General features: G+C 43.6%; 1 protein-coding gene across 1 annotated transcript; it reads left to right on the plus strand.

Moving 5' to 3' along the window:
* The first annotated feature begins 22,561 nt into the window (after window positions 1-22,561).
* LOC139625748 (uncharacterized) lies at window positions 22,562-24,530 on the plus strand. Its single transcript, XM_071485924.1, has 2 exons — window positions 22,562-23,074; window positions 23,212-24,530. Exons 1-2 carry the CDS (start codon window positions 22,562-22,564, stop codon window positions 24,103-24,105), a joined length of 1,407 nt encoding a protein of 468 aa, XP_071342025.1. The 3' UTR covers window positions 24,106-24,530.
* The last annotated feature ends 311 nt before the right edge of the window (window positions 24,531-24,841 follow it).

Genomic DNA, 24,841 nt, shown 5'->3' on the forward strand with positions numbered 1-24,841 from the left:
TACGAGAATGCATTGTTACATGTAACTATCTCCCCTTTCATACATTCGCTCTGCTTTCTTAAGTCACTGTCCTGATAAGAAACCCAGCCAGCTGTTTACATGACGAACAAACCGGCAGGAGAAATCCAGCTGTGGAAATCAGGTTTCTCTAATTCCCTACCCTGACCACAGAAAACAGAGTTTTTGTTTACATGATGTTTAAGAAATAAGATGACTGGAGAAAGACTGTTTTCTGACAGAACATACTTCCCAGCATAGCTCCAGCAGATCTCAATTTGACTGGAGTTGTAATTAGCCAGAGTAAATGAAGAACCTGTTCCAGTGTGCAGGGCTTTAGAGAAGAAAGACTGTGCAACACGGTTCACTGTCAACATGTGTGACTGTGATGTGTCGTTCTTCTATCATTCCTCAATGTTTAAAGACTTGATGGGTTTTACTTAATCTGTAGTTTTAAGCACGCAGTCTGCTTAGACCATGTCCAACAATGGAAACATGACTTCTTTACAAAGGACAGGCTGACCACACCGTTTTCAGCACCTGCCACTGAAGGGGCCACACCTGCAATATTACAACTTGCTTATCTTTCTGCATTTAAACTGCAGTTCCATATTCTCTTAGCAGGATATAACCTGTGGGTGACAGCTAGGTATATTACATTTTATTGCCCTGCAATGGTAGTGTGGCGTGATAGGGCTGTAATCGGGGACAGGCAGTGGCATTCTTTTACACAGCGAGGTGCTCAGTCAATGCACAGACAGCTGATAGAAATAATCTTTAAATAAGGGGGCACATGTATTTCTGAGCTCCACTAGCCACAGCTGCAACATTTGTTCATCTGGATGCGGATAAAGAGGCAGCACACAGTGAAAATGAATCAATTTAAGAGGGTCATGTAGAGGCAACTTTTTACAGACACAGAAGTGAGGAAAGGCAAACTAGAAACAATATCTGTGCTCCAGATACAGCTCTGCAGACCATTAGGTCACTGTGCATGGCAGGACATGAAGTCTCTTGCTGGAGACCCAGCATATCAGACTGCTTACCAGCATATTTAAAATCTGATGCAGCAGCACTTGCATTTTTCATTGAAGTACAGTATATTCACTCTAGCGCTCTGAAGGATGGCCTTTAGTAAGAGCCTCAGTAATAGGTTCTTTCACGATCCTGAATGCAAATAGGCTGTAAAAGTCTGATGAATAGAAGCAGTTGTTGGTAAACCTCACATCATTTCACTGCTTTCTTAAGGAGAGGATATTAAATATGTCCTGCTCAGGAGATGCATACAGACAGGAAATTTCCTTGCAGGATTTGCAGTCCTTGCTCCTGGACAGACAGACAGCCTATCTCTGCATGCAATTAAGTGAAGACTTTTGATTTGTTCCATATCTCTTAATGTTAGTTGCATGACCTTTAATAGTCCTCCTGCCCTGACTCGAGTAGTAAAGGGCTTTCTGATACTTACAGGTGACAAATGTAGATTTACTATTTTATTTATCTCTCCATCATGAGATTGGTTTTGAGGCTATGATCACTGTGTATGAACACCAGTGTAAAACGAGGAAGCACAACCTCACTCAAATAAACTAGATTTATCACACAGAATGACCATTTAATATATAATACAGTTGTTATTCCAAATCCTACAATTATTGTGTGTAATTACTCTACTACATATTACACACCACAGAACTCTGGCTCCATCCCAAAACTCAGCTGTCACCGGTATAGATCTTGACATCTCATTTAAAATCTTATGATTTCAACGTCTGGGATGTTTCTGCAGCTCTTTTCATAACTAAGCTGCACACTCACTCGTCAGTGAGAGCGAGGTGTCTTCCTCCAAAGAGAGCGCTGGAGTTCCTCTGCCTCACTTTAAGTGTCAGCCTGCAGCTTATTAAAGCACCACCAGACTGGAGCTTTCAGCCAGAGAGCTCACACCATTATGAGTTGCCCGTGGCTCTGTGGCTTCAACCACTGGCTACAGCACACCAGGTAATTTAATATGGCCTGAAGAAAGTGGGTCCATATGGATAATCCCCCCTCGCCAACATACATCCACGGCCTTTCAGTTTTCTTTCTGCTCCTGTTCCCTATGCACTCAGCCGATAGGAGAATGGACTTGTGTTGGAATCAGTGGTCCAGTGGTTACTGAAAAAGTAGATTTAGTTGGAATATTTCTCTATTAATGATGTGGTATTGGAGCAGATATATTAATTCCATCAGTGGTACTTGAGGAATAAATACATGCCATACCCTTCAAACAGAAGTATAATGGTGTGTGTGATGGTTTAGTGTTGCAACAACCAGAGAGAAATTGTTTGCTGATGTTGACCTTTACATAAAAACTGGATATCAGTCAACGATCAGCCAATACAATGGGCTGAGATTCAGATTTTGCTTAATAGCTCCAGGGTTGTCAATAGTAAACATGTCCTAGTCTGAACCCTTAGGGAGCGCAGTGATCACAGGCAAAAAAGTCAGAGTCACAGCAGGAGCTATGGCATCCAGCTGGGTCAGGTCACAAGGAGACGCTCCTCTGATGCACAAATTTACAGTTTAAAGAAGTCAGGATCTAAAATATGAAACTTGTGATGAGAGAGCAGACTAAGAGCTGACCTGAGTGTATCCATCCTCATGAGCTGAATAAATGTGCCATTATTTCATCATCAAAAGCACTTATGCCTCAAGAAGACTATAATTATTCTCTATTTAGCAAATATTTCAATGTCATGCTGTGTGCAGAAAGTTGAGTGCATGTCCCTCTCACACTCAACAAGATTTTCTTTTTTCATTTAATGTGACACTAGCACCCTGAACTCCCTCTGCTAGACATACACCTCCACCTGCACAGCAGAACTGCAAAGAGTTCAGATATGTTTTCACTTCAGATTTCGTTTAGGGACATCAGAAAAAAGTATTAATTTTGCTTTAAAACTGCCAGGCTTAAATCTTAGGGGCCAACGGCCTCCAATAGGGAACATGTCAAATTAGTGTCCGAGGCACCTACAGCTGCTGTGGTCCTGCTGGGTCGACAATTGTGGCTTTGAGAGTCAAACTCCCAGCCTGTGATCACAGTTCTCCCTGAAGGGGCAGCAGAAGAAAGATTTTATTAGTGAAAATGAGCAGAGTTGTCCCTTAAGGAGCATCCAAAGTAGAACTTAATTAGTTTCAGTGGAGGATTTGACTGTCACATCTTGGTCTACATGCTGTCTCATAGGCTTTTCCTCAATGACAAGAATAGAAGAACAAGATGTCGAGCAGACAGAATCCTTGAAATTATGTGGCAGGTTTTTTTCACTTGAAATTTGAATGAAACAAGATATATCAACAGCTTCTGCCCAAAAAGATACTTTTAAATGAACAGCAGTTTAAAAAAATCCAAAATGGTTGAATTTCCCTCAGCATCTAAAAGGAAAATTTTTATTTTTACATTTATTTTTAAGGAGCAAAATTCTACTGAACGCATTCTAATATTTAGATGACACTTCAAAACTGAGGGACTTATGTCAAATAGTCGACAGGCAGAAACATTCACTGTTGCAGAGATTAAAGCTGCGACCTCTTGGCTACAGGGTGGGCTCCCTAACCACAGGTCCTTACCGCCAATTCATGTGACTGAAATCATAGAGGAGCCTGTGGGCCTGAGTGTGACTGTGAATATAAATCATGAAAATGCTTACATCTAGTCAGTCTCATGCTGCCGAATAATAGCAGGCTGTTTATGCAAGCCTTATTAGATTGACGTGGTGTGTGGACATGGGCAGGTGCTGCCAGGGGGACAGCGGTATATAAATAAGAATGAGAAGCCATTTAGAATGGCAAAAAGGTGTCAGGGACATGACTTGGCATCACATTAAACTCTCCTGTTAGGAATCTCAGTCTTATGAAAGGCAGCAGCAGGAGGGGATGTGAAGCAGAGGCATGCAAACACATAGGGATTCACACAGCAGTAGAACCGTGTAGCACAGACACATGTGCCAGTTAGTTTATTTACCACTGTAAGGATATTTTCGTTCCTTAACACCTCAATTCTAACTGAATCCCTGACATCATATTTTGTCATTTGTCAATATTTCAGACACACAGTCTGTCCCACTCATATCTGTGCTTTACATTACATTATTAAATAAACCCAATGCTCACACTGCAATATAATTTTAGAGGAGTTACTCACTATTATTAAAAACTGCTGGCTGTTACTCATTTTGTGATCCAGACAGTTTAATGCTCACAGAATCAGTGACGTGAATAACTAGATTACACTCCCTATGTTCCAAACACTGAATATGATCAAAATCTGAACAAGAACAATAACAAGAATATCATACACATACATGTGCAGGTGCCACTCATGTAGTAACTGATCAGTTGAGTGTAAAATAAGGATTAGGGCCACTCCAGTGATAAATACAGCCTTCGTATTGGCTCTAAAGCCAGATGTTTCCTCCAGGAATGACCACCAGTTTATATGAATGAAATGACAACATACTGCGAGTGTGCAATAAGAGCACCACTCGCTTTGTCTCTATTTCAGTCACATCTGCAGGTGAGCCAAACCTCTTCAGAGCTCCTGGTGGTTTACAACTTCAGTGTTAATGTCGAGTACACTAAATCTTATCCAGACTTTCCTGCCACAACAGATTCCACAGCCTCTGTAGATATTATACAAAATACTGTAGAAAATCATCAGAGAAAGGTCTGGTGCACAGTGGAGGACAGCCCATCAGGAGTGCCTCTTGGCCTGTGCTGTCAACAGTCAACTTCACCAGCCATAATTCACCAAGCAGGAATGAGTTGATGGACCTCTTCCATCCCCTCACCTGTGTATGAGGCACCTGGTCTGCTGTGGCTGGTGTGTGTCCACACCTGCTGCCCAGTCTCTCTACACTGAGTCTGTCTTTAATGATGGTTGTGGATAACAATAATCATCCAGTGTTGATGAGCGGACTGAAAAGTGAAGAGTTCAGAAAGCAGAGAGAGAGAGAGAGAGAGAACGCACTACTGCCCTTCACATAATGTTTTATTAACTTATTGACACAATATAATTATAGCCTACATCTGCTACGAATGTATAATACACACGTAGCCTCCACTTTCTCTTGTGATAACATGTCAATGCTAAAATGGTTTTAAAAAATTGGACAGAATTGTAAACATACTCACTGGCCGTCTATGCGTTCTTTCTGACAGGGAAATCATTTGGAAATGACAGAATGAAAAGAGGATGTTTGGTCTAAGTGGTCCTGCTTGATGCAAGTCCTCCACCTGAACTAAGGTCACACACTGTCCATGTGCTACACTGCACTATTTACACCCACACTTTCTCAGTGGGATAAGTAAACAGGGAGCACACACAGACACACACTTCAGGCATAAATTGGGGATAAACATGTCACCTACCACCTCCACACAGCAATCTTCTCTGAAGAAACATGTTGCCTGCGTTTTCATTTTGTCTGGGTTTTACATGGCCTATATTCGACAGCTGTGAAGGAGCTGTCACATAAACAACTGCATATAATACAGCATATCCAATGTGTTTCATAAGTGATGGGTGATTTCTTCAGTCTTAATAAAAACATGTCAATTGTTTCTTTTTCTCCACACATTTCTCCTAACATGTACAGTCAACAAGAGGGAGGGCTTTAATCTGCACTAAAGCCCTGTCATTCACATTCATGTTGCTTCATCTTGTGGTTTAATGTGTTCAGTTAGACTCAAGCAAATGTTCAGTTAAATGCAACTATAGGTAAAGGAAGATTAGATTTTAAGTGCAAAGTGAATTAACAGTGGATATGTTTTTTTCTGACACACACACACAAATGTGATTTGAAGGTGTCTCAAAAAGTGAGGACCGGCCAAAATGTCCTCACTTTCCCAAAATGTCCTCACTCTGTTAGTAAAATACTTTTTTTGGTCCTTACTATGTAGCAAGTACAAGTACACACACACACACACACACACACACACACACACACACACACACACACACACACACACACACACACACTTGATTTTGTATTGAATTGTGAAGTGAAGGGCGAAGGGAGCAACTGGTAACATCTTCTTTTTGTGAAACCACATGTGACTGCTGCAGGCATTAGTGGCCCCATTACAGGCTCACATGTAGTCTAATAGGTGTGGTTAGAGGGTGTTTTCATGCAACTATTGGAGAAATTTCATTACTGTTCTGTCCTTTCAGCTATCCTCCATCAAACTTCATACAACACTTTGTGTATTATGAGTGACATTTGAACTATGTGATCCATCTACCGTATTTTCCGCACTATAGGGCGCACTGGATTATAAGGCGCACTGTCAATGAATGGTCTATTTTCGAACTTTTTTCATATATAAAGCGCACCGGACTATAAGGCACGTTAAGCGAAACAAGACAGTCAGATAAGTCAGTCAAACTTTATTAAACGCGTTCACAATAACTCTCAACATTGTTCAAACGTTAATGAGCGTATTCACAATAACTCCCAACCTTGTTCAGTTGTAACACGTAAAAAAACACAGTCTGATACCGCTAAATCAAACGTTAGCGTATTCACAATAACTCCTTATAGGTCCTTATACACACACACTGTAATATTATGGTGAAGCACAGCATGTATTACTCCGCGACGCTCCTGACTACGGTAGCCGTAATGCTGCAAGAGGTGTGGCTTTGTAGTTTACCAAAGTCGTACTAAAACATTTTGACAGAGCACCGTGAGCACCGTGTACCACACAAAATCGCTTCGAGGTCAGTCAGCACAACCAGAATGAATCCATATATAAGGCGCTCCAGATTATAAGGCGCACTGTCGGTTTTTGAGAAAATTAAAGGCTTTTAAGTGCGCCTTATAGTCCGGAAAATACGGTATTCAGTTCCTCTTTTCTAATTTTTGAAAACTAAGTTGTCAATATTCAGTGCTGTGATGCTTCAGCACTGGCCCATTACACTGTAATCATGAAAAGACTTTCTCCTAGTTTTAATATTCACTCTGAATTGATGATGATGCTTCTCTACACGCAGAATGTCTCACATATTTTGCAGTACAAGCTTTCATAAAGTGGCTGTGGGTTGAATCATCGTTGTGTCAATCAGCAATACAGAGCAGCAAAATGGACATCTTTGCACATAAAAAAATAATTGCAGACTTTTTCTTAAGGCAGAACCACTGTCTTCGAAGTGATGTGTCTCCTAGCTTATATGTTGTAATGTGACATTTCTTGCTTAGTATGATCACGCCTGCAGCAGTTGAGTGCATTCTAACAGGTAGGGAGAGCGCTTCAGCTCAGACTCCCAGGAAGGTCGTCTATCTCCCCCTTCACTGTATAAGCCACATAAATCATGTATGCACACACCCAGTTGAGCCCTGGCTCACCCACTCTGCACCCTAACACCCACCCCCATGCCACGGCCCAGATAAACACGGGCACAGATGAACTCTTCAGGTTATCCCCCTGATTCCCTTGGGTACACGTCAAGGAGATTGCACCATCAGTGAATATGCAAAAACGGGCCAGGGAGAAGTGACAGGAATGAGGGACTGGGCAGATAGAGCCAGGCTGGGCTAATATTTCAGTGCATAATGATGTCATCCCGATGCCTGATCACTGAACAATTGACTGACTGTGGCTGGTGATCTAGCTGCTGCATATCTTGTCCCTGAGGTCACACACAGAGGAGCACAAAGTACAGTATTGCTGGGAGTGATTGGATTAAAACAGGACAAAAGATACAACAAACAGCTAAAAAGAACAACTAACTAAAAAGTGGTAGCATATCATTATCAGGAATCAGCAAGTATTTTAACTTGGGTAACTCTTTGAAAGGTCTCAGAAGTGTGATTGCACTGGTGGGAGAAGGGGGATTGGAAAGTCGTCTACACAAACGAGCACAGTGACGCCTTGGAACACCAGTCCCAGTCCACACAGAGCCAAAGCATTGATCAAGCTCACTTCTGAATGAACTGGAGGGAAGGCGACAGGGGTATCACCTTTCTCCTCCACAGTTATCCACAGACTCTGGACCCACTGCATGTCTGCAGCAGAGAGGTCTCAGGATTATTACAATAGCTGCATTGTACTGGACAAACTTCACAATAAAAAGATCAAATAGTACATAAAAGTTACAATTCTCAAGCTGTCTGCTTGAGATAGCCTTCAGTCTGATGAACTTTAAGGATTTATACACCGATAAAATATTTGACAGTTTTGATACTTGCCCTGAGGAGGGTCCCTCCCTCATCATCATGTGCTACACTGAGGCTCATACAATTCCAAATTTTGCATGTGGCTCATTTAGGTAAAGCCAGGCTTGCAGACATATATCCAGGGGCAGACGCTGGTTGTGACAGATGCGCCCTCTGTCCTGGCGAACTAGATGCATGCATTTTGGTTCTGCCCTCAGCTAGACAACTACTTGGCAGTGGTTTTTACACGTGATATTGTTGGGATGGTATAAAGACCTTGTTTGCTTATTGCTGTAAACTCAGGGTCCAAATGCAAACCAATCTGACACCATTGCATTTACACACTTTTGGCCTCCAGGAGAATTTTGTTCTACCACTCGTGCAAAAAAACTAGAGAGGATTAAATTTACACTGAGGGGATCTGTGTAGAAGTTTTACTTTGAAAATCTTAGGGCATGAAGCTATTTAATTATTCATTTAATTATTCATAGTATCATTATTGATTACACACACAGGATGGGTAAACATTGTAAATGAGTATTCCAAACCATCTAACATGTTATAGTTATGTTTATATGTCCTGGAAAACATGGCTGTAAAAATGTGTACTTGCATTTTTGAAATGTTGTATTGTGAGTTCATCAGCTGCAACAGCAGGTGTGTTTGGGAAGGGTGAGTGGTGGAATTTTGGGGAAAAAAATTGGAGAACACCCATGGTGACAGCAAATTTAGTACTATTGGTCTTTTCTTTCAATTCTGCAGCTACTTTGCCAGAAATACAACAGGAGGTGTATCTGTTTACAGCACAGACAAACACTCAGCTTGTTTTATTAAAGAAGTTAGTCTATTGGCCTTGTTCCATTGTGCCATGAGAAACCACCATCTGATTTAATGCTGCACACAGCACAACCGGTTTTGCAAATGACAGCAGGTCGTGGCTGCTCCTTGTTCCATTGCTTCATGTAATATTTAAAAATTATATGCTGTGAAACATTGAACAGTCTTTTGTTTTGTTTTGTGGATCACTGTTAATGACTGATCATGGTCAGTGCTAATGTCAGTGACAAATATATCACATTTCCTGTGACTGCTGTGAAGCCACCCTGGCATTTTGCCAGTTGGTTTTATGCTTTCAAAATGAACTACAATACAAATGTTGGGTTTGTATGAAATCACAGTAACGCTGGTTTACATGCCACTTCCTGTGAATCCCTTGTAAATGGTTATCTGAAAACGTATTGACACACAGAATCAAAAACAGTTTGTTTCATGAAAATCTGTTCTAGTTAGACCACTACATGTTGTAAATGTAGTTAAACCAATACTTGTTGTAGTAAAACCACTAGTTTCAAGACAGTAGGACAACTTGACAGTACCAAAAGTCCCTCAAGTGTCCTTGACCAGCATGTAAGGAGACATGACAGCGAAGCCTAAGGACATGTCATTGTCTCCCTATACACTTGAACTGAGGCTCATTGAGTTGCTTCAGATACTTTGTACAGCTTGAACACACAGGGTGCCTATAGCCCACTAAAAATGTGAAGTAACAAGGGTTACCTTTAAAACAAGATATGTTTAACTGACATCAGTATATGTATATCTAGTATTACATATACATGATCATTACTGTGTATGTCATGATTGGAAACTGCAACAGGACTAAAATAGTAACTGTAATTATTATACATTTTTATTGGGCTAACATTTGTTCTGAGGTTTTTCTGCACCTTCATCTCTTTCCTGATTCATTCAAATGACAAATATCCAGTCAACACATTAAAATATTTCTGTTAACTCCACAAACATGAAAGCTCACTGGATGCGTATCAAAAATGTGTCATCATCTGCTAAAGTGATCAGATCAGTATTAACATTCTGCCCCCTGCTAATGCCTATCAAAGATACTTGACCTGTCACTAAAATAGATTTCCTCCATGATTAATCTACGCCTCGTCTTCTGGATTAAGAATCAGAGGCCCCAGTGTTAGCCATTATCCCCAGGCCATGTTCTAATATTGGAAATTGGAACATTGTCTCACTCACACATCCTGCCTCTCTGCTCCACCCCCCTGTCTCCCTTGTCATGCACACACACACGCACACATTTTCAACATTTCTGTTAGGATATTGTGTCTGAATGATGTCTGTGGACTGATCCTGAGTCCTTGTACAGGACACCTCTCTCACTGGTGAATATGCTCGAGACAAATCTTCCAGTCCAGGGACGTGTCAGGTATCATCCCTCTGTAGTGCAGCGAATTCCCTAGAACAAATAATTAAAATTTCAATCATTGATTTAAAAAAATAAGATCATGTGTCAGGCAAATAAAAATAGATTTTTACAGTAACCCAATAATAAGACACACTAATTGAAGATAATGATGGAGTAAATACGCTCTTCAGTCATGGTGTTCAGCCATCTATTGCAGATATAATCTGTTATCAGGAGTTTACTCAAAGGGATTTAACCACATTTAGCTCTAAGATGCCTCAGATAAGACCCTGATAAATATTCATTTTGCTGTATAATTGGCATTAATTCAGGGATATGTAAAGTGTGCCGGTGGTTTGGTTTTATTTGTTGGCAGCAGAAGTGAAAACAGGGCTAACAGGTGGCTGTGCTATTGAGCTGCTGCCTTTTGACTGTGCTGCAGTACTACAGTTTTTCATGATGTAATACAGTAATGCTGCTTTCTTGGTCAATCTCAAAGAGACTAACTCAAATAAGACTAACAGTCATGCTAGTGGCTCTGTGAGGCTATGTCCGCATGCTAGCAGGTTTAGCAGGTGTAATGTTTACTGTCTTAGTGTAGCATGTTAGAAAGCTAACATTTGCTAACTAGCAGGAAACACAAAGTATAGCTGAGGGTAATGGTTATATGGCCACAAAACCAAAGCAGAGGAAAAGTGAAACTTTGGCCTGATGATGATAGGCTACTGGTTGAAAAGTCAGAGGATCATCAGAGTTTCATCCTGTGGGGAACATGATTATCTGAACCAAGTGTCAGGACAATCCATACAACTCCGCGCAACAAGAGAAGTCGCATTCATTCTTTTGAGACATGATTGTCTGTACAAATTTTCAAGACAATCCTGTACAAGTTACTTTGCAGATTGGTGCTTCCTAATATTTGTAATAATTGTGGCAACACTTGAGACTCAACTATAAAAAGGTTCTCAAAGGTCCTTGCAGCTGTTTAATTTTTAAATAAATATTGTATATTTTTATTTTTTCTACCTCTCTTTATTAGCTTCCACAACAGCTGGCTTGATGCCTTTTAGTCCTCAGCTATGACTGAACATGGCTCCATCTCTCCACCGTATTGTCTACGATAATTACCGGTTGTGGCTGTTTGTTTAGCCTTTTGTCTTGACTGGAAAGGGTAGATGAGAGAGAATGAAACCCAGACAGGGAGAGAAAGAGGGAACAGGCTTACGCCAGTCACTCCCCAGGGTCCTCCATCACCTCACATTGGCATTTTATTGAAATATTAAAGGTGAGGTAGATCTGCAGCGACATATTGTAAAGCCTGTCACTCCAATCACAAAGGCACTGAAGTGAGTGTAGGATGGAGATGACGAGCAAGAGGAAGCAGAGAATTGAGGGGGGTTGTAGATGGAGAGAGTGAGGGAGGCAAGGGAAAGTCACAGGACAACAAGCAATCATAATTTCTAAGCCACTATTGAGAGAAGTTGGCGAGCAGGACAAGTGGAAGGAAATCGTATTGACACAGGGATGAGGCAAAGGATGTTGGGGACCCACGTGTTGAGAAAGGCTGAGAAACCAACAGAGGATGTTAAAACACTGGTTCTACCGATGTCCAGTCATTGATTTTTTAATTTATTCATTTTATTTTTATGGCAGTTTGGCTGACGTGTGGAGCATGTTAGCTCTCCTTTGCCTATCATGCTGGGCCTGGTTTGTAGAGGAGGGGAAATGTGATTGGCAGTCAGCCCAGTGGTGGGAATGATGTCAGTGTCTTTTTTTACCAGTTTAGAGGGCACAATTCACTTTGCACTGCAAAGTCTGTGTCACTCCTAACTTAACTTCTGGCATCAGGAGGGTGTAGACAGCAATGTGCTACCCCCACCACACCAGGTGTTGAGAGCTGCTCCTTTTCACCTGCCAGTGAAGACTGTCATGTGACACATGAGTGGTGCACCCCCCAGTTCTAACCCCACTGTGAAGGCACAGTCTCTCACTGGCCTCCCTCAAGTGCCATTCATGCACTCCATATCAGAATCAGAATCAGAATCAGTTTTATTGCCAAGTATGTTTTCACATACAAGGAATTTTTTCTGGTGATTGGTGCAATTGAGGATCAGGGGGATCAGCAACAGTGGGGCTCTCTAGCCTTGTTGATGAGGCTAATAGCAGATGGGAAGAAGCTATTTTTGTGGCGAGAGGTTTTGGTTCTGAAGGACCGCAGCCTCCTGCCAGAGGGGAGTGTCACAAAGAGTTTGTGTCCAGGGTGGGAGGAGTCAGCTACAATCTTCCCTGCACGCCTCAGAGTCATTGAGGTGTACAGGTCCTGGAGGGATGGAAGATTGCAGCCAATCACCTTCTCAGCAGAGTGGATGATACGCTGCAGTCTGTTATTGTCCCTCTCCTTGGCACAGCCTTAGTAAATGTCTCACTCTACAACGCTAATATTGCTAAATTTGTGACACCACAATTCAGTGTGACAGTGGCTACATTATCAGACTTTACTGTGGTCATTTTGTACTCATTTAAATCTACCTGGTTTGCCTTATACTATAAAAAACTTTACTCTGAGGCCTAATACGATGTCGTCAGGGACATGGACATGAATTATTAAATGACCGTGGACAGTATTGAGAGACATCTCCACATGCCTCTGACACGTTAAATCCAACCACAAAAAGTTGACTTTTCATTATGAAACTCAGATATCAGTTGCATCAGTGCCACCAAAGTTACCCTACAATGCTTTAGAGAACAAGTAGGTTTCTGACTGGCATCGTATTGCGTTTGTGTGTGTGTGTGTGCGCCTGTTCACTGGAATTATTTATGCAGTGTTGTGTGCTTGTTTGTGTCATCTGTCCTCTATTTTTTTGGGTGATTCTGTTTCATGTATGGCAGCCCCTTGTTTGTCCACATTACGTGCACAATGTGTGGAGAAGAAATGTTCGATACTTCTTATGAAAAGGTGCTCATTCCCTCAACCTCAGCTCCACCATGAGTGCTGTTACTGTTGCTGCTCTTCCCACTTACATTGTACTTATAACCCAAAAGTGATGCAACAAGCTTATGGTCTGTTCTCCACGGGGCATCAAAAGGCAGTGTGAGAAATGCAGGAGATCACTACGTAAAATCAATACCCTTGCAGAGATCCTAAACCTCTAACCCAACCATACACAACCTTTCTAATGCGTCCCAATAGCAAGTTCAACTTTGGATCCACTTCCAAGCTGGTACAGGAACCTAATTTGTTAAGTTATGTGTCCAGCAAATCTCTTACCAAATCAGTTATTCACCTTCTGTATTTAGTCTCTTCTGCCTCTCTATCTGACACTACAGACCTAGAAAAAAAAAGAAACTGGATGAGGTATAAAAACACGATAACTATGGCATACTGTTGTAAACAACAAACATGGCAGACCAGATGAAATGTTCCAAAGTTAATGAAACAAATTGGGAAGTATTTGCTGGAGGGCAGTCATGGTGAAGGGGGAATGGCAAGTCTTTTGTTTAAATATTTAGCAGCATGTTTAAGTTTATTGTGTTATTATTTCTGATAGCAGCTGCAGCACAGCCCCCCAGTGAGGAGCAAACTGAGTGAGGACAGGGTAAATGAAGGTTAAGATAAAATATAGAAAGTCCTACAGCCCATCAGCTCAGCAGATCGCCATGGTTTAGGTTTAACTATTACTGACATGAAAAGAAGAAGCTACATTTGATTGAAAACACATTCTGGTTGAAATGTGTTTCGTTACTGCTTTGAGTGAAATAAAAACAGGACTTTTTTTAAATGGACAGGTGCCTTAATTTCACCAGACAAACTACTCTAATACAGTCAGGTCCATAAATATGTCGACACAGTTCTCATCTTTTTGGCTCTAAACACCACCACAATGGATTTGAAATGAAACGAACAAGACGTGCTTTAACTGCAGACTTTCAGCTTTAATTTAAGGCATTTACATCCAAATCAGGTGAACGGTGTAGGAATTACAACAGTTTGTATATGTGCCTCCCACTTTTTAAGGGACCAAAAGTAATGGGACAATTGGCTGCTCAGCTGTTCCATGGCCAGGTGTGTGTTATTCTCTCATTATCCCATTTACAAGGAGCAGATAAAAGATCTAGAGTTTTTATTTCAAGTGTGCTATTTGCATGTGGAATCTGTTGCTGTCAACTCTCAATATGAGATCCAAAGAGCTGTCACTATCAGTGAAGCAAGCCATCATTAGGCTGAAAGATCAAAACAAACCCATCAGAGAGATAGCAAAAACATTAGGTGTGGCCAAATCAACTGTTTGGAACATTCTTAAAAAGAAAGAATGCACTGGTGAGCTCAGCAACACCAAAAGACCAGGAAGGCCACGGAAAACAACTGTGGTGGATGACTGAAGAATTCTTTCCCTGGTGAAGAGAAACCCCTTCACAACAGTTGGCCAGATCAAGAACACTCTCCAGGGGGTAGGTGTATGTGCGTCAAAGTCAACAATCAAGAGAAGACTTCACCAGAGTGAATACAGAGGGTTCACCACAAGATGTAAACCACTGGTGAGCCTCAAAAACAGGAAGGCCAGATTAGAGTTTGCCAAACAACATCTAAAAAAGCCTTTACAGTTCTGGAACAACATCCTATGGACAGATGAGACAAAGATCAACTCGTACCAGAGTGATGGGAAGAGAAGAGTATGGAGAAGGAAAGGAACTGCTCATGATCCAAAACATTCATCAGTGAAGCATGGTGGTGGTAGTGTCATAGCATGGGCATGTATGGCGGCCAATGGAACTGGTTCCCCTGTATTTATTGATGATGTGACTGCTGACAAAAGCAGCAGGATGAATTCCAAAGTGTTTCGGGCAATATTATCTGCTCATATTCAGCCAAATGCTCCAGAACTCATTGGACGGCGCTTCACAGTGCAGATGGACAATGACCCGAAGCATACTGCGAAAGCAACCAAAGAGTTTTTTAAGGCAAAGAAGTGGAATGTTATGCAATGGCCAAGTCAATCACCTGACCTGAATCTGATTGAGCATGCATTTCACTTGCTGAAGACAAAACTGAAGGGAAAATGCCCCAAGAACAAGCAGGAACTGAAGACAGTTTCAGTAGAGGCCTGGCAGAGCATCACCAGGGATGAAACCCAGCGTCTGGTGATGTCTATGCGTTTCAGACTTCAGGCTGTAATTGACTGCAAAGGATTTGCAACCAAGTATTAAAAAGTGAAAGTTTGATTTATTATTGTTAATTTGTCCCATTACTTTTGGTCCCTTAAAAAGTGGGAGGCACATATACAAACTGTAATTCCTACACCGTTCACCTGATTTGGATGTAAATACCTTCAAATTAAAGCTGAAAGTCTGCAGTTAAAGCTCATCTTGTTCGTTTCATTTCAAGTCCATTGTGGTGGTGTTTAGAGCCAAAAAGATGAGAACTGTGTCAATGTCCCAATATTTATGGACCTGACTGTAGATTCAGGGAACGGATTCAGACTCAATATTCAATGCAAAATGTTGTTGAATGACATCCATACTTATTTTTAGTTTAGCTACCTAACACTTATTAGTTACAGCACTATTTAAGCTCTTTTTGGACCTGAACACAGCAGCTACATGGCTTCACTGCTGCCATTAGCTGGAGTAAAGAATTTGAATGGAAAGCTAATTCTAACTTATTCATAGGGTGGCCTGATAAGTACTAATAATAAAAGGGACAATAATTCTGTGGAGCAATGAGTAATACAAAATCTCATCTCTGAATTAGTTGATGCATTGATGTCAGAGGAAACAGAATAAAAACATTTTATTCAAGGCTGTAAGGAGTCCCTCAAAGGAAAGTAAAAACTGGTGCTCACAGACAGAGGTGGTATTTGGAGGCAACCAGGCATCAAAAAGATGTCAGAAAGATATTTAGGGACCCGTAAGCTTTTACTGTGGTGCTGTAATGACAAAAGTGCTAACCATCAGTTGCTCCATCATCATCATCTGCTAAACTTCATAATGGTTAGTATCTAGTTACCAGCTTCAGAGCAGAGTCATAACAAAGACCTGAGCTGTCAATAACAAGTCATGTTTTCCTGTAACTTGTAGGCCCCAAGTCTAGCCACTGGTGTGGTTGTAGACTCCTGAAATTTGTATAAACTAAGTACAAATAAACTCTGTTTATTTCATATACTATATACAGCTGTATGTCTTATTACATGTGAACTCTTTGAACTCCAGTACATAAAAAAACAAAGGTTACTGGAGACAAACTGAAAAAAACAAGGAAATACCATATTATTAGCACATATTATGCTGTCTCACTGCTCTGTGTTTATGTTCAATGTACAGTAGAATTGCTCAAACATGACCTGGAGCTGCTCTCTATGGCCTGTCCAGCAGGTTTGCCCATGTTAACATGCACAACTGGAGCTGTTCAGCATAACAGAGAACATTTAGTGATGACTCTGCATGCGAGCTGAGGTGGATCATTTGTTTGATGGTTCACACAGAATGTTGTGTGTGTACCGGTGTGCAGTACTGTGTGTTTGTGTTGAATGATACTGCTAAGTCACTTTAGGTTCTTCTTGTTATTAGGACCATGGACACACACAGCTGATTCTATGTCAATATTATGTAAAATCTTCTAATGTATTAATAAGTCAATAAGACAAAATTTGAGCTTTTCTGCAATGTTTTGGACACATTCAAAATGAAGCGGCTTCACCACTTAAATTTAAAGTGCCTTGTGGAGTTTAATCTTATGAGATGTGTATAATTATGAGAATATTGTTGGCTATTCATTGTGGCATAGATCGTTCATAATTTAACAAATGCAAATTAGCTTTCATTGATTATGGTTGTATACATCTTGGATGCATTAGTAAATCAATATTTTAATACTGTTGTGATTAATGGTTTGGAGTGTGCCTAATTAGGTTCATTAAATGTAAGTAGCTAATTAGCTTTCTGAGAGAAATTCTTGTTGTGTCTGAGAGAAATATCACCTGCCTGGTTTAGTTTACATTGCTTTGTGGGAACTTGGTGTCTTTAACTGTGGTACTCATGAAGTTAGCACATTAAATATTGTCATTTTTATCTAGTACTTAATCATTTAGTTGTGGATACAAGATACATCGATGCAAAAGGATTAATACTGAAGGAAAGCTACAGTTTTCAAAGAAAAACAACTTTCAATTCATTCTGTGCGTTGCTGAATAAGAAGAACGTTTGCATGATTTGTGTGCCCACCTGTAGAGCTCTGTAACATCTCTGCAGTGTCACCACAGCAGAATTTGGCTCTAGAACACCATGGCAATATGGCCGAAACATGAGATTATCCCACCTTTACTGCTTTGATATGTAATGTAGACAGACTGAAGTGCATGTGCTTTTATGATTCAAGCTGCAATACCTCTTTGAATTCACCTGGTTAATGCATGCCATTTGTGGTTTACTTTAATCATGTCATGGTAACCAGCAAAGGTGGCTTATATGACAAAACCTCACGATGAAACAAATATATTTTTACCTTTCCTATCTTTTTTGCTGGTGCCCTTTGGTTGGCATCTCACAACAACAGCATTATCAACATGGCTGTACCTCTGCAGCTTAAATAACACAAGCCAGATGATCACGGCTCGGATGGATTGTAAATAGTCAAGAGGGCGATAAATTTGTCACTGCTTGGACAGAGATAGGGCACATTACCTTCAGAGGAAGCATATTTCACCCTTCCCTGGGGCTGATGAAATGCAGAGCACAGGGGCAACACAGCATCTGTAAGTGAGGCCTTCTTTATGGCCTGATTAAGTCATCTGATGCTAGCTATAGAGCCAGCCGTACAGCTTTATTTCATCTCCCACTGTGCTGCTGTTGTAATCATCCAGGAGGACCATGAAGGTAAAACAGCATTGGAACAGCCCGTGTAATATGATGGGGAGAGCCATTCTCCTTCTCTTTTTATGTCAGCCATTGTAACTTACTGCTGAGTAGGAGCCTTTTCCCTTAACATTCATGGTCTGATTATGTTGATGCTAATGACTGGCCATGCCTTTTTTGTTGGGCTGCAGTTCTGCTTGAATGTAATTTCCTATCAGCCAAGTTATTTTTGGAAAAAGTGTAAAATTAATTTAGTGTTACCGAGGAATTGTTAGAGTAAGAGATCTTTTAAGTTAAATTTTAAGTTTATTCACTTGATCCCTTGTTCACTTGGATTGCATGTTTTTGCTCGCCGTGGCTTTATCATTTCTGCATGTATGTATAGTTACATTACTGCAGTGTGGCATTTTAGATTGGTTTTATCTTGTTTTTTGTTTTGGTACTGTGGATCAAGTTGATGTAATGATGAGACTAGGATTAATTGCACCACACCCGCACAGCTCGCAACTGGTGGACAGATCTAAGTACTTGTTAAGTTGGTTATGGACAGGTGAGCAGGGGTTCAGAAGAAAAAAGAACAGAAGTTGTCGGAGAGGCAGTACAGCATGAGTCTGGGACGATTCCACACATATGACTGTGGCGGAGCACAGAGGCAGCTCCACCGGAGAAATTTGCTGGAGGAACACAGGTGACGGGCTGACAAAGTGAGAGAGAGAGGCCTCGATGAGGCTTGGTTCAACACTCACTATATGATAAGTGAAGGAAAGAGAACCAAGCAAACGGTTGTGTGTGTTTGGGAGCTGCTACTGGTGTGTATCTACCATTGATGGTACTTTCTTTGTTTCTTCCTGTAGCGGCCATGGAAGAGTAGGCCTCACTACGGAGCAGCGGGGCTGCAGCAGAGGAGCCACCACAGGAGCCCCCCAGCCCTCTGAAACTTCAGTTGCCCCCTCTCTGAACTAACTTACTGCCCCCTAGAAGTATTGGACTATAACGATCACTAACACAGCTTTTGATTGGATCTTAAATCCTTTTGCATGTTTCATCTGATATTTTACTTGGTGTTTTCAGTTTGAATTAATTATTCAAATTGTTCTTGGTATACATGTGTGTGATAGCCGCATCTGATATGTTGGACATGAGCCTGTTCATTCTAGGAGAAGATGAGGATGTCGTCCAGATACGCAAAGATGAACTCATTTAACATATCCCAGAGTAGTGGCTTGTAGTGGCCACTAGGTGTGTTGAAGGCTGTTTTTACTCATCCCCCTCACTTATTCTAACCAAATGGCAGGCGTTTCTTAAGTCAAGTTAAGTATAAGCTGTAATTGTAATTATAATCCCGTAATCGTTCAAAAGCAGAAGAAATTAAAGGGAGGGAGTATTTATTGCGAATGGTGACCTTGCTGAGTCCACGGTAGTTGATGCAAGGCAGGGTCTTTCCTCTCCATGAAGAAGTCATTACTGGCAGGAGAAAAGGAAGGACGGCTCATACCAGAACCAAAGACTTCTCCACATATTTTCTCATAGCCTTGGTTTCAGGAGCTGACAGGGAAGATCATGGTAACAGGTCGGGACCTTCGAGAGGCTATGAAACTCTAAACTGGAGCAGAGCTAGATGGTTTCACATGATTTTCAGGGACTGACTTAGGCGAGGGTGAGAAGGTAAATCAGTCTCTAGCACAGTCTTTCCCCCATGAAATAACTTGATATGTGTTTGTGTCAATGTGTGGGTTATGCTGTGTGAACCAGGGTATCCCTAATATGAGAAGATGTCGTAGGATGTAAAAATCATGAAAACTATTTTTTTCTGTGTGGACATATCTGGCAATGACATGAGCAGTGATTGAGCGTGATGAGTAACTTTACAGACATGTTTGCTGTCCAGAGTGATGGCTTCTTGTGGCTGTGGGAGGCAAAAAATCTCAGGTTTTCTGCACAGTCCATAAGGTTAGCATCAAACCCCAAATCCACCAACACTGAATGACTCAGAGAACACATAGGAGAGGTGAGAGTTCCAGAGGGTTGCAAGTGGGAGGGATTAAAAACAGTCACTGAGAGGTTTATGAGTGTTCTCACCTTGACTGGAGAGCCAGATCTTTGGACTAGACAGGAAGCGATGAGATGGCCCTTCTGTGAGGGCAGGTCAAGGGGAGCAAGCTGGTCCTTGAGGGGCTCTGAGACACCCTCCAGAAAGGCATAAAATATGGTGGGCTGGTTGTTCACTCTTTGCTGCCAGCATACGGAGCTCAATAGCATAGTCCGATACTTTCCCTGACGCTGTTATGGTTTTGAATTGTATGTTTTGTTTGTTGCACTTTTTGTTCTCTTTCTGTTTCCCCCTCCCTTTTTTCTGTTTTTCCCTGCAGAGCTTGTGTGTGGCAGGGGCGTGGTGCAGCACTGGCAGCCTGACCCACCTGCAGCCCATTAGTCATTAAGCCAGTTTAAAACACCCGGTTCATCACCCACTCTGTGCCAGATTATTCCATGCTCTCTCCCTGCATGCTGTTCCCCGGCTACCCAGTCTCCAGGTTCTCCGTCGCTCTGTTTCTCCTGCCAGCCAGCCTCCTGCCTCCTTTTGCCTGCTTTGTTTTGGACTGTTTTTGCTCGTATTATTAAAGAAGTCTTCAGTTCCCGTTCTCCTGTCTCTGTACGTCTCTGCTCCGGGGTCCTAACCTTATAGGGAACCTAACAGAATAATCTGGCCTGGAGAGGTTATAGAGCTTGCGGGTGGGATAGGGGGCACCAGGGAGCAGGTCAATACAACAGTCATAGGGTCTGTGAGGCGGCAGGGACAAGGCACGGTCCTTGTCAAAAACCTCCTGGAGGTCATGATATTCACAAGGGACTGAAGCGAGATCCACAGGTTTGGGGGGAACCAGAGGACTGGAAATAGTGTTGGGGATGGCTGAGTGCAAACAGTGGGAGTGACAAAACAAACTCCAGTTGGAGATGGACAACGTAGACCAGTCAATATGTGGGTTGTGGAGCTCGAGCCAGGGAAGACCTAAAACTATAGGTGAAGCCGGAGAGGAAATAAGGTAGAGGGAAATAGTCTCCTGGTGATTACCAGAAAGTAACAGGGACACTGGGGCAGTGCGTCTAGTGACACGGGCCAAAAGTCGACCGTCCAGGGCTAGGACGACTTTGGGCTCCGGCAATGACTTGGTGGGAAGGCCAAACTGGGTAGCTATGCCAGAGTCAATGAAATTATCATCAGCGCCTGAGTCTACCAGCACCTGGAGAGGTATGCTACTCTGTGCCCATGCAACAGTACCCTTAAGCTTAACGCGTCGAGAGGGGGATGGAGAAACTGCAGAAAGGCTCACCAGCATCCCCCTTACGACTGATGAGCCAGGTCTTTTGGCCGAACGGGACAGCTGGTGAGGACATGACCCGTTTGTCCACAGTAAATGCAGAGCTTGTTCAGGAAGCGCCGCTGACGCTCCGCTGGGGAGAGCCTCATCCTCCCCAACTGCATGGGCTCCCCATCACTGGAGGAGGATGAGGCAGCTGGGTGAGAGGGTGGCACCAGAGGCGGACAGGAATCCATGGGAACTGGGGTGGGGGGAGACTTGAACAGAAGGGAAGGGACCTTCTGGCTAACGACCCTGTCCCTGCATCTTTCTCTGAGACGGTTATCAAGACGGATGGCTAAGGAAATAAGTTCCTCTAAAGAGGAGGTCTCATCCCGAGCAGCTAGCTCATCCTTAAGTTCTTCACTTAACCCACGTCGAAAAACCCCCTGTAAGGCCCTCTCATCCCACCCACTTTCAGCCGCGAGAATGCGGAAGTCTACAGAGTAATCTGCGACTGAGAGAGATCCCTGGCGCAAGGAGAGAAGTCTATTACCGGCTTCCCTACCCTGAAGAGGATGGTCAAAAACTCGACGAAATTCGTCACTGAACAACTGGAAAGACTGCCAGGATGGTGAGCCAGCTTTAGCCATGGCCACAGCCCATGCAGATGCCTTCCCAGAAAGTAAGCTACAAACAAAGGCTATCTTCGACTTTTCCGAGGAATAGGTTAACGGCTGCTGGTCAAATACTAGAGAACACTGGTGGAGAAACTGACTACATGACCCTAAACCACCTGAGTACCTGTCTGGAGTGGGGATAAAGGGCTCACGGGGATGACTGGGCAGGGTAGATGAAACAGCTGGAGCAGGAGAAACAACAGGAGGATCCTGGGTAGGAGCTGGAGGTGGCAGTGTGGAAAGCTGAGCGGAGACCTGGTTCAAACGGTTGTCCAGCCGAGTAATACTTGCGGTCAAATGGAGTAGTCTGTCCATAATTTCGCTGAGGGCACTCTCATGTTGCCCAACACAAACTCCTTGCGCAGTGAGGGCTTGTCTTACCCTCTCCATCTCTGCGGGGTCCATACTTGGCCAGATTATTCTGTTCCCCTGTGGAGGATCCGGCTGAGGACACTATCCTGCCGACCTCCTGTGTGGTGGGAGCAGCCAGTTGGGAGGTGGAGCAGCTGGTCCAGGAGGCTCTTACGGACCATCCAGCCCCCGAGGGTGCCCCGCCCAACCGACTGTTCGTGCCTCCACCTGTTCGGTCCCCGGTGCTCCAGTGGGGCCACTCCTCCAAGGTGGCATGCCACCCTGGTTTTCATCGGACCCTGGCTCTGCTTCGTCAACGTTTCTGGTGGCCCTCCATGTCTGCTGACACCAAGGAGTTCGTCTCTGCCTGCTCAGTCTGTGCCCGCAGTAAGGCTTCGCATCGCGCTCCTGCTGGGCTTCTTCGCCCACTTCCTATCCCCCACCGGCCCTGGTCTCACATTGCTGTGGACTTTGTCACTGGCCTCCCTCCTTCAGAAGGTAACAATACCGTTTTAACTGTGGTTGACCGTTTTTCCAAATCGGTCCACTTCATCCCTCTACCTAAACTCCCCTCTGCCCTCGAGACTTCTGCCTTGCTCATTCAGCATGTTTTCAGACTGCATGGCATTCCCCAGGATGTGGTGTCTGACAGAGGCCCGCAGTTCTCCTCCAGAGTGTGGCGGGCTTTTTGCCGGAGTCTGGGGGCATCGGCAAGCCTCTCGTCTGGATACCATCCACAAACTAATGGCCAGACTGAGCGGGCGAATCAGGATCTGGGGGCAGCGCTTCGTTGTGTGGCCTCTCATCACCCAGCCTCCTGGTCTGCCTACCTTCCCTGGGTTGAGTATGCCCACAACTCCCTGATCTGCTCGGCCACAGGTATGTCTCCTTTTATGGCTGCTAATGGCTTCCAGCCTCCGCTCTTCCCTGCACAGGAGGTTGAGGTGGCCGTTCCCTCGGTGCAGGCGCACCTCCGGCGGGCCCGTCAAGTCTGGCGTGAAGCCCGGGCAGCTCTCACCCGAACGGCGGCCCGTAACCAGAGACTGGCGGATTTTCACCGCTCTCCAGCCCCCCAGTATCAGCCCGGTCAGCAGGTCTGGCTATCTTCCCGTGATCTTCCTCTCCATACTGAGTCCCGGAAACTTACTCCCAGGTACATTGGTCCTTACGTCATTGACCGTGTCATTAACCCCAGTGTGGTGCGGCTAAGGCTGCCGCCGTCCCTCAATATCCACCCAGCATTTCATGTGTCACTCCTCAAGCCTGTCTCCACTAGCCCTCTCTGCCCTCCGGCCGAAGCCCCTCCGGCCCCCCTGATCATTGACGATCACCCTGCATTTTCTGTCCGGCAGCTGTTGGATGTACGGAAGCGAGGCCGGGGTTTCCAGTTCTTGGTGGATTGGGAGGGGTATGGACCTGAGGAGCGCTCTTGGGTTTCTCGCTCCCTTATTTTGGACCCTGCACTCTTTAATGACTTTTACGCTAGGTACCCGGACAAGCCTGGTAGGCCGCCAGGTGGCGTCCCTTGAGGGGGGGGTACTGTTATGGTTTTGAATTGTATGTTTTGTTTGTTGCACTTTTTGTTCTCTTTCTGTTTCCCCCTCCCTTTTTTCTGTTTTTCCCTGCAGAGCTTGTGTGTGGCAGGGGCGTGGTGCAGCACTGGCAGCCTGACCCACCTGCAGCCCATTAGTCATTAAGCCAGTTTAAAACACCCGGTTCATCACCCACTCTGTGCCAGATTATTCCATGCTCTCTCCCTGCATGCTGTTCCCCGGCTACCCAGTCTCCAGGTTCTCCGTCGCTCTGTTTCTCCTGCCAGCCAGCCTCCTGCCTCCTTTTGCCTGCTTTGTTTTGGACTGTTTTTGCTCGTATTATTAAAGAAGTCTTCAGTTCCCGTTCTCCTGTCTCTGTACGTCTCTGCTCCGGGGTCCTAACCTTATAGGGAACCTAACAGACGCAGCGTCACCAGAGCACGGGCCACCTCCCAACTGTGTTGCGTTGCAAGATCTGGATGAAAGTCTGCAAAGGTAGCAGCCTAAAGCTCTAAATGTGAATGTCTAAGCCTGTCTGAAGAGTCAGAGAGGCTGGGCAGGAGAAACAGGGGCTGGAGAAGGCATCTCGGGGCTGGAACCTAGAAGTGGAGCCAAAGTGGCAGAGCTGCAATGGCTCTGGACAGTCCTGACTACTGCAAAGCACAGACCTAGACTTTTTAACCAGCTTGTTCAGTCTCCTTGTGTTCTTGTCTGACATGCCCCAGCAGACCAC

This window comes from Trachinotus anak, unplaced genomic scaffold (genome assembly GCF_046630095.1).
Source record: "Trachinotus anak isolate AG129_WGS33_773 ecotype Australia unplaced genomic scaffold, CSIRO_AGI_Tana_v1 ptg000009l, whole genome shotgun sequence".
Classification (NCBI taxonomy): Eukaryota; Metazoa; Chordata; class Actinopteri; order Carangiformes; family Carangidae; genus Trachinotus; species Trachinotus anak.

What these genes read in the sequence shown, in the direction of transcription:
- LOC139625748 (XM_071485924.1), top strand. Translation starts at nt 22,562, where the DNA reads ATGTTGCCCAACACAAACTCCTTGCGCAGTGAGGGCTTGTCTTACCCT. An exon ending in TGGCCTCCCTCCTTCAGAAG is followed by an intron (nt 23,075 to 23,211) that starts GTAACAATACCG and finishes GGCATTCCCCAG; the next exon opens with GATGTGGTGTCTGACAGAGG.